Raw genomic sequence first — 14,045 nt, forward strand, 5'->3', positions numbered from 1 at the left:
ATTGAATGTTTCCTTTGTTTGCTGTGTTATCCTCTGGATGGCCAGTCACATGTCACTTGTTCCTCTTTGAAGTTCTGCTCAGAGTTTATTTTTTTTTAATCAATTTCTATCCTGACCACTCTAAAATTGCAGCCCACCCTTTTTGCAGGCTACCTTACCTTGGTCTTTTGTATTGTTTCCATATCTCCTGTTCCTTTCTAAATACGAAATTATTATTGGGGTGCCTGAGTGCCTCAGTCAGTTATGCATCCAACTCTTGATTTCAGCTCAGGTCATGATCACAGGATCATGAGATCAAACCCCATGTCAGACTAAGCACTGGGCATGCAGCCTGCTTAAGATTCTCTCTCTCCTTCTCTCTCTGCTCCTCTCCATCTCCCTCCCTCTCTCTCTCTCTTTCAAATAAATAAATAAAAATATAGGAAATTATTTAATTATTATTATTGTTTGTTTCCTATAATTACAATGTAAGCTTTTGGGGCACGTTTTCTTTGCTCGGTCGGTTTAGTTTGTCTTAAATTGATTTATCCCAAGTACCTAGAATATTTCCTGGAATATTATAGATCTTCAGTAAATATTTGTTGAATGAATGCATATTGAGATATGTCTATATATTTATAATTGTGCTTTGTTCCTGCACTTTTTTTAAACACCTGGTCAGAAGAAAATAAATCCAATTTCTCCAGTGATTGAAATGTGCGGCTCAGGTGTAGATTCCCTTCCTGACTATATCATTAGAGTCATGAATCAGGGCAAGTCCCATCCTTTTTGATCTTCAGTTTCCTTTTTTGTTATGCTCCAGAGGAAAACAAACACAAAGGTGGGACATCTGAGAGGAAAATTTAGCAAAGATTCTTCTGCTTTCAAATATCTGTGTGGGTGTGTGTGTGTATTTTTCCTTCCTTTCTTCTTACTCATTGACATGCATTCAGTTAACACAATTTAAAACCTTTATACTAATTTCCAGAAATGAGGAGGGGACCCCAAGCCTCAGTTCTATAAGAAACTGATGGATTTGAAACAAAACAAAGCCTCTGGCTCCTGTGAAACTTCTAGGGGCTTAAGATACTAAGTGAGAATTGGTAAAACTCCTAGAAAGCAACATAGACAGCAGAACCTGTGCATAAATTGGTTGTTCAGAAATCATACCATTAGTAATGATGCTATTAATTGATTACAACCTTGGTTTAGCTCATAAACAAAAATAACCCATGATGACATTGAACATTACTATGTGATCTGGATTCAAGATTATTGGGGAGAGGCCTGAGCAGTGCCAGGAGGGAGAGGTGGGGAGATTTCTTCCCCTTTTTTGGACCAAAAGCCAACATTGGTAAACATATTCACATATACAATATTTTACCCTTGTGTTCCCTGGACCCACACACTGAGAAAATTGATCTAAGCTTACTCCACTCCCAAAAGTAGTGATCTGTGTCCTAAATAGACCCACCAGCTCTCTAGGCCACATGAGTGTGGCTTATCTAAGCTAGAATTTAGAAATAAAACAATTCATTGGGACTATTGTTCCATGGTTTATAAACTGTGTGAAACTAGGGAAAATGGATTTATACCATTGAGAATTAGTATGTAAAAAGAAGAGTCTGGTTAACAGACATTGCTAACCAGAATTCTAGCTTAAAAGATAATAAAGGGGCTTGGAACATTTTAGGCAGAATCAGTGTGTTATTTTGGGGTGAGTATGGTCCTTCAGGCTGTCCTCCCTCTAACTTAGTAACCCTAAGATACTTTTGCTTTTCACAGTATCTTCCTGATCTTTTCCTCATGACCTACTGATTCTTGGAAGCTCCAGATTATCATTTCTCTTACTACTTGCCTCAGTGACTTCCATAAGGATATTAGCACTGAGAGCAATGTGGAGAAAGTTGTTGCTATCTGTGCATACACAAATAATTTGTAAATTATGTGTTTGTAAATCAGAAGTTGTATGCACAATTAAATCTTGACTTAGCAAAATTCCAACCTAATAACATCATCAGACAAGTATTATTCTACTTTAAAATGGTACATCATTATGGTACATGGTACATGGCCCCTAATAAGCATTTCTTTCATTTTTTAAATAATCATGTTAAGTGCCTGTTGTATGCCAAACAGAAACAAAACAGCAATTTCCAAAGGGACCTGGACCTAACTCCATGCAGACTGATGATGTATAATACCTCCAACTCTGCCTATAACCCGTTGCTTGGATACACTATCATCTTCTCAGTAATAACTTTAATCTACTGAAATATTCTCAATCATAAAAGAAAACTCCAACTGATTTTACTAAACTAAACTTTGAACAACAAAAAAAAAAAAAAAAAAAAAGGGAAGAAAGAAATTGACAAAGACTCCAAAGTAGTTTTCTGTCAACTACATAAACCAGAAATTGGAGTTTATATACCAACTTCCTATGGGTTAAATATGACCTTCAGAAGGAATTATTTGGCCCATGTAGTACCGATCTTCAACAGGTTTTATTTTTTTTCCCTTAAAATCTTTGAATTTGAAATACTTGTCCTCAGAGTCTATCAGAAACTGAGAACTAATGTCAGGGCAATCTTGGCCCTCATTCTGTTGTTTTCCTTTGATAGTTTTACAATGAAATTAATTTTTGTATCTGTATCTTAAAAATCTTTGGTCTGCAATCTGGCCCAATTTACTTAACTATGGTACCTGTCTGATTTTAGTTTGTGACCCTGCCTCTGAACATTGTGATTGATCCATGTCCTACTATGTGAATATTTTTCATGAAAGTGTTGTTTATGTCTGTATTTATATATGTCTATAGATATGGGTATAGATATAGATACATAGATATAGATGTGTATATGGATATATATAGGTAGAGAGAGATTTGTAAATATGTATATATAGATATAGTTATAGATATAGATAGATCCATATACAGGGAGAGAAAAAGAAAGGAAGGGCAAAAGAGAGGAAGAAAGAAAAGAAGAGAGGAAATGAGAGAGGGAGGATATATACAGATATGTGTATGTATATATACATATTACATATATAGAGATATATGTGTATATATATATGTAATACACGTAAATATATATTTATTCTTCAAAACATTTCCATGTAAGCTTTTGACACCCTCTGCAAACTATCTTGTCTTTCAGATGGAACACCATTTACCTGGTGGATTGGGCGGTCCAATGAAAGGCATCCTTACTGGGGAGGTGCCCCGCCTGGGGTTCAGCAGTGTGAATGTGGCCTGGATGAGAGTTGCCTGGACATTCAACACTTCTGCAATTGTGATGCTGACAAGGATGAATGGTAATGGTGATCCTGATCCTTCTGCAGTTGTAGGGGAAGCCCATTAATTGATACATAAAATTTCCCCAAGAGAAAAAGACATGGATGAGAAATTCAGTTATGAACTAGGTCTCCCTAATGATTGTGATTGTTTTTAACTTTGAAAATTGCCAGTTCTAGTACTTTTAGGGATATCACTGAGGTTTATAACATAAAACACATTGTCACATCAAAGCCTCCTTATATCTGAACATTCCACTTTGTACAATAGGATGAAATGTAGTATTAAGCTTTGTGACTTAGTCGGTGTTTCTGTAATGTGTGGACTATAGGTTCTGGGAGAGAGTGTGGGAGATAGGGATGTGCAATTGTACAAACCATACCTTCATTCTCCCATTTTCCCACTGATATTTCAGTCACCAGGCTACCTTATCATGGAATAAAAATATAGCAAAGAAAATTTATATTTATTGAACATCTACTTAGTCTTCACAAAAAAAACTTATTAATTCCTTATAATTTTCCCACTTTTGCATCTTAAGATTGAGGAATATAATTTACAGAGAAGTTAAATAATTTTCCCAAAGTTATACACATGTATTAGGTGGCAGATCCAGAACTTGAACTCAGTTATGGCTGGGACCAGGGTCATTCTTGCTCTTCACAGTTGCTTTCATAAGATAAAGCTTAGTTTTTGGTTCTCATATCCATAACATCTACTTTCCCTTTGTCCTCCAGGTGAACTGCCTGGTTTTCACTGTATTATGAAAATATGCACAGAACATTTCCAAACCTGCTTTTGTTTTCACTAAATTCAAGGCATTCTTCAGTTTTGGCTTTGTAATTTTGCTTGCTTCATGAAATTCTGCTCAATTATAATTCAAAATTCCTATGTCAAGCTTCTCTCAACCCACTTGAATTTTCTTTTAAGTACTTTTTCTTCACTGTTTAAATTGATAACAGCAGGGGATGTTTTGAATGAAATTTAAGGTAGAGTCAAACTCTCAGTTCAATGAGGAAAAGAGCAAACACTTGCCTCCACTGGGTTCTACTAGATGGACCACCTCTTCAGAATGTTGTAGGGCTACTTGGGCTCCAAGACAAGTTACCTGGATGCCTTACCTGATTTTACATGGGTAAAATCAGACAAAGTTGACTGGAGGTAGTTTGGACTTCTCCATTATTTGGGCCCCCACTTTACCCTGCATTGCTTTCTCTCATAACATCATGGAGGAGTGCAATCAAATATAACTCATATTTTGGATGGGGACTGTGTCTCTTTTAATATTATATCCCTCAGGATCTATTCCTTGTAGAAACTCAGTGGTAGTTAGCTGAATAGATGAATTTAGAAGACCTTTAAGGAGGAGGGGTGACCACAAATTTGTTCCTATAAGCTTGAGAAATATGTATGGAGAAGTTAAATGGTTTTGTTGCCAGGAAAATATATTTAAAATGACCTGCAGCTTAGATTAGATTCACTTTTTGTGTGTGTGATTCATTAATTCCTCTTCTCTATGCTTTATAGATGTATAGACCTTAATGGAAACACCTTTATTTCATTATGTATAATCAGGGAAGTTGATATGGGGCAGTAGAATATAAAGGGAAGGGGAAGTGTTTCTCCTAATTACCTTCACTCCCTTTTGGCTGAATTCTTGATTTTTGCTCACTGTTTTATTTCCTGTGGTGTGGCCATTTCCATACTGAACACTGCCTCAGTGTCTTTTCTTCCTAGGGAACAACCAACCAGGGCTGGGCTTAATTTATTGAGCAGTTAGGGGCAGTGGGGGAGAATGACATCACATTACTTAGAAGTGGAAAAGAGGCCACCATGTTGATGAGCTTCCACACTGTCTTCTCTGGGACTTTCCACTGACCATCTTTTACTCAGATTCCAGCCTCTTCCTCCATTGACCCACTCACTAGTTCACTAAGCTTTGAACCCTTAATATGCTGACTTAACTTCATCATCTAAGCTGTACTTAGAGGAGTGTTTCAAAATTTCCTTTCTGTCAACTCTGGCACCATCATACTTTTATCAACATAGAGGTTATTGCATATTTCATAACCCTTTCTAGTTCCTTTACAGTCAGGGAAAAACTCCATTATCTGCCACTTTCTGTGGCAAGTGACCTCTATTAGGGGCAGCAACATTTAATTTTAGATATAAATTTTGTTCAACAACCCACATAACAAGGATCAAGAGAAATGATCTGAACTTCCTTTCATAAAGATGCCTACTTCACTGTGACTAAAATAACATGTTGATCATCTCAAGGCAAAATTCAGGCGAAATCAGGGAGTTCTTTCTGTCATTCTTACGAAGGATGGAAGAAGAGGCTGAGAAGGAGAATGAGAAGAGGCTGAGATTACTGATTTAACTCTTCTGGATTTCACTAATTTGTCTCAGGACATCACAGCCTGTTATACATGAATCTGGAAAATACTTTGTTATAGAAGCAACTGTACTTACTAGTCCGTCTGATATTTACTCATGTATCACTTGTTTACTGTGTCTCTGGTCTTTGCCAGTCAAGCAGTCTGCTGTGCAGAGAAAGTCAAGGGCATTATAGTCTCTGCCCTTGAGGAGCTCACAGAACAGTGAGAAAGAAAAAGCTAGTTAGTTAGCAATAAATGCATTGTGTGATGAATTTGGTAATAAAGATAAGTATAGATGTGCCCAAAGCTGTGGTGGATATGGGCTGGGATAAGTGACAGGTTTTGAAGGACCAGAAGAAGTTAGCTAAAGTTCGTGTAGTATAGGTAGGTGGAACCTCCATATGCTCAGACAGGGAAATGTGAAAAAATATAGAAATCACTACTTTCCCAAGACAATTTGGTGTGATTATTGCCCCATCTTCATGTGGGGAATTTGCAGGAGAGGAAGGCAGGAAAGATCAAATCCAGATCAAGAAGCTCCTTGTATGTGAACTAACAGTGAGATTCCTTTGTCTGTAACAAGATTGTGAACACAGAATATCCATTCCACCATGAAACCCGGCAGAGCCTTGTGGAAATGCATTTATTACTTATCTATTCAAGTCTATTATTTACTGTAGAAGGGAAAAGTACAAAAGCTTACACAATTGTGAAATAGTCATGTTTTTTTAACGTTCTTCCAAGCACATTCATAGCTTCCATGTGGTCAAGCTGGCATTCCACACATTTTCATATTTTTGTTTCAGTCCAGCATGCCCCTGTTAATATCACTGGTGTTTCTCTGTGCTCCTAAGAAACCTCAAATATATTTACTTTATACAGTTCCCTCAAGTTTCTGCTCTTGGTAAAATTGATCAGAAAACTGATTTGGGCTGGTAGAACATCTAGCAGTTTGATATATTACAACTCCTAGGTAATATTGTTGCTGAAAAATGTTACCTAACATATACTGAAGTGTTCTTGGTATTTTATATAGTGCATCTCATAGCATCATCCTACCAGCTCTTGAGGTGGGTTTCATCATCTCTTTTCCCCAGAAAAGGAAACTGAGGCTCTGGCATGGTAAGTGGCTTAGTTAAGGTCACGTGACTAAGGGGGCAGAGTAGGATCCTGCTGACTCCAAGGATGCTCTTGGTGACTACATGAAAGGAGCGACCAAGTTGAGATTCTGAGTTATGACAGCGGGTGAGGATGCCAAAGAGACCTCTCCCAGGGTTTCTCCAATCACATCCCAGCAGCCCATGGGTTTCTTTTTTCTGGATCAGGCTGCTAAGAGAGGCTTAGCCATCCTCTTGGCCTCTGGTAATTGACAATAATTTATTCTGTTTTAATCAAACTCGGTAACTGAATAAATTGCTGCTATATATTTCAATGAGACCAAGTAAATGAGGAAAATGATTACAGGGTGGGTGTGAGGGGAAGTGAGTCAGCTCAGAAGATGGAGGTGGATGGAGGGGAAAAAAGAATTTGATGAACACCCAAAGCGTGACTTTTTCTTAGAGTAAAGGGAAGCATCAGGTAGGCGTTAGAAATCAGGTATGCTACTGAGCTGACATCTCCAAGGGGTTCTGTCCCAGCCAAAGAATTAAACAGGAAGAAAAAGAAAAAAAAAATAAATAAATGAGAAAACTTGAAATGAGTAACAGTTTTATAGTCAATGATTGCTTGCAAAGGAATTTGTCTTCAACTTAATGGTTCAATGTATAGAAATCCTGCCAATTGGGTGTTTTATGATCCCATTACTTCAGACTGATAGACTTCAGAGAATAGCAAATGACACGGGATAGCTCCAGCCTGGAGACAGCATAGGGGCAGTCGGGTTCTGTAGGGTGGGAAACCGTCATCTAGGTAGATGGATCCAAAGGATGGTTCTGTCAGCAAGTTGGAGGAGGCAAGGAAATCTTTCAAAATGTGCCTCATGCTGGTGGCCTGCAGTCCTAATTAAGACTTCTTTCAGCCAAACAACCAAGTGGAACTGAAACTAAGCTCTATTGCTTAACAGTAGGACATCTTTTAGAATTTAGTCATAAGAAAGTACAGATATTTTTATTTGATTTTCAGTAACTTTGTTCTTTGCCTCTTGTCCTTAATACACCCTTATATAAAGTAATATGGTAAAAAATAGGAAGAGAAAATGATGTAAGGTTTAAATTCTGGTCATCTGGTCATCCAAAAAAAGGGAACCTATTATTCTGTTTCTTAAAAAAAAAATACAAGATATTTTTAGGGTTTTATTTTTGGGGGGGATATGGAATCCTGAAGCTTCAAACCACTCTTTAGCCATTGATTCCACTTGACTACCACAGAGAAATTATTTAATAAATGGTGTCAAATCCATGAATGAACAATTGAATGACTTTTATTGGACATACTTTTACTTTTCGTAGGTCAGGCCATGGTCATTCTTGGATTAACTTATCTTTATTTCATTGTTAGCTGTTATCCACCTTTAAAACCTCATAAGAAACAATTACCCAAAATTTAGCCTAAACTTTCCACTGCACATTCATTTTTCTTCTGGCTTTCAAGGAGTAGTTAGAAATGGCCACTCTAAAAAGAAAAAAAAAAAAAGAAAGAAATGGCCACTCTGCTCCAAAGTTATCTTTTTTTTTTTTTAAGGTTTATTTATTTATTTATTTATTTATTTATTTATTTATTTATTTATCTAGGGAGAGCACACAAGCAGGGGGAAGGGCAAAGGGAGAGAATCTCAAGCAGACTCCCCACTGAGCATGGCCCCCCTATGAGATGCAGTGCTCAATTACATGACCCCGAGATCATGACCTGAGCTGAAATCAAGAGTCAGACACTTAACCGACTGAGACACCCACGTGACCCCCAAAGTTATCTTTTTATATATTTGCCTTCAACTTTTCTCTTTGGTAAATACATGTCTTATCCAGTCTCAGGACCTTGACCTTCACAAAGACCCTTCATGCCTTTCCCATGAGATTTAATGAGACGGTTGCCTTTAGGGAGAAGATGCTGGATATATCCAAGGGGTTTAGGGTTTCCTCACATAGGCTGTTCTTTGATTTCTCAGACCTTTCTTCAACCTTCCATCCCTGAGGTTCCCAGACTTTGTGCAGTGAGGGTGCTTCATCCTTGGTAGTGTCCTAAGGTGGGGCAGGAATCCTGAATCCTGAGAGAAAGGAAAGGATAACCTCAGAACACACTAAGGCACTACCTCTTATTATTTATTATTTATTTATTTATGTACTTATTTATGTATTTATTTATTATCTTTTCTGGTTGAATTTTATTATTTATGAAATTTTATTAATTATGAAACTGTTTATGAGCTATTCCACTGCCTATTGAGTTTTGGAAGTGTTTTTTTCCTAGCAAGTATGAAAGCTTTATCTGGATTTTTCCTCTCACTGAATTTCTACATGCATCCAGCAATATAATTAAGGCCTGCATCTTGTGTTAGAGAGAAGTATGCATGGCACATGGCAGGTCTCATGCATTAACTGCTGAGAGAATGAATGAGATAATGAATACATAGGGTTTCCTTTCTCCAGATCCTCTCTACTTGGCCAAATATGCCCTTCACTTGATAGTTATAGTCTGCTGTTTCATTCATTATATTTTTACTTAAAATGTATGTCCTGGGGCAACTTGATTTTGGCTTGTTTACACTAAGTATCCCATGAGTACATTCCCAATTGTTTTTAGACAGAATGTTTTGTGGTGTATCAGATTGGAGAGAATAGAAGTCATCATATACACAAGAAAAGAAAAAACAATACAAAATTGGGGAAAAAGAACTTTTATCAGAGGTTGATAATTCAAAACCAATATATCATATAATTATTTAATAGAATTCTAAATGGAGTAAAATAGTTGGAAATACTCTAGACAGAGTAAAACAGTCTACATGGAGTAAAAAGTTTTACCAAAGACAACATTTAGGATTGTTTTTTTGTTTTTTTGTTTGTTTATTTGTTTCAACTCAGTGATGCCACCATCTAGAAAACAAAACAAAGCTATAAAATACTCCTTTTAATGTTTCTAAGAAACAAAGATGTAGACTGAGACTTCTATCGCATTAGTTCTCTGTCAAGTTTTACAAATATACTACGTCTAAATTGTCTGTGGTGTCACGTTACTTAGGTAATTGCAAAATTCTGAGTATCAGAAATAGAACTCGAGGGCGCCTGGGTGGCTCAGTTGGTTAAGCGACTGCCTTCGGCTCAGGTCATGATCCTGGAGTCCCGGGATCGAGTCCCGCATCGGGCTCCCTGCTCTACAGGGAGTCTGCTCCTCCCTCTGACCCTCCCCCCTCTCATGTGCTCTCTGTCTCTCTCATTCTCTCTGTCTCAAATAAATAAAATCTTAAAAAAAAAAAAAAGAAATAGAACTCGAAGTCAATATCAAGATTAAGAGTTTGCTAGTGATGTTGAACATTTTTTCATGTGTCTGTTAGCCATTTGTATGTCTTCTTTGGAGAAGTGTCTGTCCATGTCTCCTGTCCATTTCTTGACTGGATTATTTGTTTTTTGAGTGTTGAGTTTGATGAGTTTTTTATAGATTTTGGATACTAGCCCTTTATCTGTAATGTCATTTGCAAATGTCTTCTCCCAATCCGTGTGTTGCCTCTTAGTTTTGTTGCCTGTTTCCTTTGCTGTGTGGAAGTTTTTTATCTTGATGAAATCCCAAAAGTTCATTTTTGCTTTTGTTTCCGTTGCCTTTAGAGACTCATATGTGGAACATAAGGAATAGTGCAGACGACCACAGGGGAAGGGAGGGAAAACTGAATGGGAAGAAATCAGAGAGGGAGACAAACCATGAGAAACTCTGGACTCTGGTAACAAACTAAGGGTTACAGAAAGTAGGGTGGTAGGGGGATGGGGTAGCCAGGTGATGGGTATTAAGGAGGGCACGTGTTGTGATGAGCACTGGGTATTATACACAACTAATGAATTGTTGAACAATTACATCAAAAACTAATGATGTACTATATGTTGGCTAATTGAACATCATAATAAAAAAAAGACTAAGAATTTGCATTTACATAGTACATTTTATATAACATTTTGATTTGTACTATTATTGTATGACAACATATTATAGTTATACTTAAAAATGCAATGAGTCTTTGGCTTCTATTTTAATTTGCCTACTTATCACTAAGTGTATGGCATTACTCACCTAAAGTAGTTCTTACTCAGATCCAAATTACATGAGCTGCTTACCTCTTTTATCTACTTGCAAGTTTGCTCACAATTGTCAGTTCTGATACCAAATTTAGGTTTCTATATTTAACAAAGCATAAGAGGAATATTTCTTTTGCTTTTTTTTTAACTTTAGGAGTTCATTTTCATAAAATAAATAAACTCTATTATATCCTTACTATAAAAATTAAAATATTTCAGAAATATTTAAATAAAAAAGTAGAATCTCTTTCCCCACCACCACTTGGAATCCTTACTTGTACCTCATATGTAAAATATGACACCTAGAGATAATAGTTGGGCATGTAGGGCATTTCCACACACAAATATCATCCTATGCATATGCCACATTTACTAAATGTGAGATCATATTAAACATATTATTCTGCAACTTACTTTTTTCACATAAAATATGTCTTGGAGAGCTTTTATGTGGCGTTGTTAAATAAGCATGAAAATGAGTGCATCCTGTCCATTTTAATGGCTGCAAAGTATCCACAGTATGGATGTATCATAACTTATTTTACCATTCCTTTATGATAAACATTTTCCTTGTAAATGATTTTTCACTCTTAGAAAAAAAAGCTGCAATGAACATTTTTGAGTCTTGATTTATACCTTTTTCCACTTTGGAAATTATTATTTCTATTGCATAGATCTCCAGCTTACAATTGTTAAATTATCCATTTTTCTGTTTTGATAGATGTGGCCAAATTGCCGAAGGGACTTAGGGTATTACATAGACCACAAAGGGATCAGTTCAGAACTGGATGCCCTAACTCTGTGGGGTAAATGATCCTCTCTACCTGAGGAGGAATGTGCAGAACTCACTAGAGTCAAAACAGGACCACATAGAAAGACATCAGTTATAACCTCTTTTTCTTTTTTTTTTTTTTATTCTTATGTTAATCCCCATACATTACATCATTAATTTTAGATGAAGTGTTCCATGATTCATTGTTTGTGCATAACACCCAGTGCTCCATGCAGAATGTGCCCTCCTCAATACCCACCACCAGGCTAACCCATCCTCCCACCCCCCCCCTAGAACCCTATTTGTTTTTCAGAGTCCATCATCTCTCATGGTTCGTCTACCCCTCCGATTTCCCCCGCTCCATTCTTCCCCTCCCGCTACCTTCTTCTTCTTCTTTTTTTTTTCTTAACATATATTGCATTATTTGTTTCAGAGGTACAGATCTGAGATTCAACAGTCTTGCACAATTCACAGCGCTTACCAGAGCACATACCCTCCCCAGTGTCTATCACCCAGTCACCCCATCCCTCCCACCCCACCTCCCACTCCAGCAACCCTCAGTTTGTTTCCTGCGATTAAGAATTCCTCATATCAGTGAGATCATATGATACATGTCTTTCTCTGTTTGACTTATTTCACTCAACATAATACCCTCCAGTTCCATCCACGTCGTTGCAAATGGCAAGATCTCATCCCTTTTGATGGCTGCATAATATTCCATTGTATATATATACACCACATCTTCTTTATCCATTCATCTGGAACTTTGGCCAAGCGCAAACAGCTGGGATAGACACCCAGTGTCATTTTTGCCATGCCTGGCACCACTTCTGAGGTCCAGGGGGACACTCTTGGCTAACTACAGATAAACCCTAGCCTCTCTGCACCTTTTTTTCAAAGTGCAGAGTCTTCATCATTAAGAATAAGAAGGAGGAAGAGAAGAAGATTAAGAGGAGAGGCAAGGAAGAAGGGAGGAAATAGTTCTATCTCCCTTGCAAATCTGCCTTACAGATTTTCAGTGAAAATATCATGAACTGATACACATAATACATTTAGAATGCACACAATTGTAGCTACTTTTTCTGGCAACACTCATTTTCTGGATATAAAATGTAATTTATCTCTAAGTAACATTTTATTATGTAATGAGATGATCAAATCCTGGATTTGTGAATTATTAACTATACAGCCTAAATCATTTAGCCTCTCTGGCCTTCAGGTTTCTTTTTATTAAAGAAAAAGAATATCTCTGGGGATTTGGGAAGGACTGGGTGAGTTAGCAGTAATTTGTGCAACAAGCAGATGTGCCATGAATTTGGTTCTCAAAATTTGTTAGTCATCATGCTTATTAATTTCCCTATTTTTACAGTATCTTAAATAAAAGGTAAGAGACAACATTGATTTATAGAAGTTAAACTAATTTATAAGAAAAAATACATACATCTACATCATAAAATAAATAAAATTAAATAGCCAGACAGAACAAAGTTATCATTCAGCCATCTAATTCTAGATGAAATGATGAAAGAACAAAAACAGGGCTGATCTCCGAAAGTTCACTAGTGAAAATAGCCATGTAATGGATGGGTCTGCCCACAGTAGAAATAAATCAAGAGATTGCTTGTAAATGTGTAACCAAAGAGTTTGTGGGCTTCCAGAACTCCTGTCAAGGTGACCCAGGTGTAATCTCAGAGAATGCAGGGCTGAAAAATGATTGCAAATTAGTAAACTGAAACCTAGTCAATTGAACTGTATCTTGTGTGGAGAAAGCCTGTATGAATGGAATGGTTATGGTCAGCCCGAGACCCGTGAGGGCAGCTCAAGGACTCAGGGCTGGTGCTGTTATTCCAGCACTGCCTGGGGAAGATGTAGACCAACTGTGGGAAGGACCAGCATCCCCATATGAGAGAGCTGCTCTCTGTAGGAGTGAGACCAGGAGACCAGAGAAGCACCACAGTTATAGCAAAGGTATGCTGTTCAAATCCTGGCCCCTCCATTTGCAAATGATGCAGCCTGGGAAGGTTAGTCACTTCTATCAAGTTCTGTTGCCTCTCCTGCACAAAGCAGGTGCTGATTACAACATTGTCACAGGGATGTTCAGGGGATTAAATGAGATCATGTGTAAAAATCTATTTTTATGCTCATACGGCCAAGGAAAGGCAAGAGGCACCTCCCACGCTCACATTCAGTGATAGGAAGCATTCAGCTGAGCCACAGAGCCAGCAGTAGGTTCTAAGAATAGCAGCCCTAAACTCGAGGAATACCTCTAACCCCTGCATCATTTTTTTTCTTTCTTTTTTTAGAAAGACCTCTCTGTAAAAGGCAACTGTGGTTTTAATAAGCATTTTATTGTCCAGTCTACTATGTTAAACATTTTGGAATTTGGACCATACCTAGAA

General features: G+C 37.4%; 1 protein-coding gene across 1 annotated transcript in view; it reads left to right on the forward strand.

Annotated features, from left to right (window-relative positions):
* The window catches only part of CNTNAP5 (contactin associated protein family member 5), a 632,291-nt gene that overhangs the window by 477,126 nt on the left and 141,120 nt on the right, over nt 1–14,045 (forward strand). Inside the window, exon 12 of the mRNA XM_035008223.1 lies at nt 3,138–3,294. Coding sequence (XP_034864114.1) covers nt 3,138–3,294 — 157 coding nt within the window. The remainder of the gene's footprint in view (nt 1–3,137; nt 3,295–14,045) is intronic.

Source organism: Mirounga leonina, unplaced genomic scaffold (genome assembly GCF_011800145.1).
Source record: "Mirounga leonina isolate KUSES-001 unplaced genomic scaffold, KU_Mleo_1.0 Mir_151, whole genome shotgun sequence".
In the NCBI taxonomy this organism is placed as follows: domain Eukaryota; kingdom Metazoa; phylum Chordata; class Mammalia; order Carnivora; family Phocidae; genus Mirounga; species Mirounga leonina.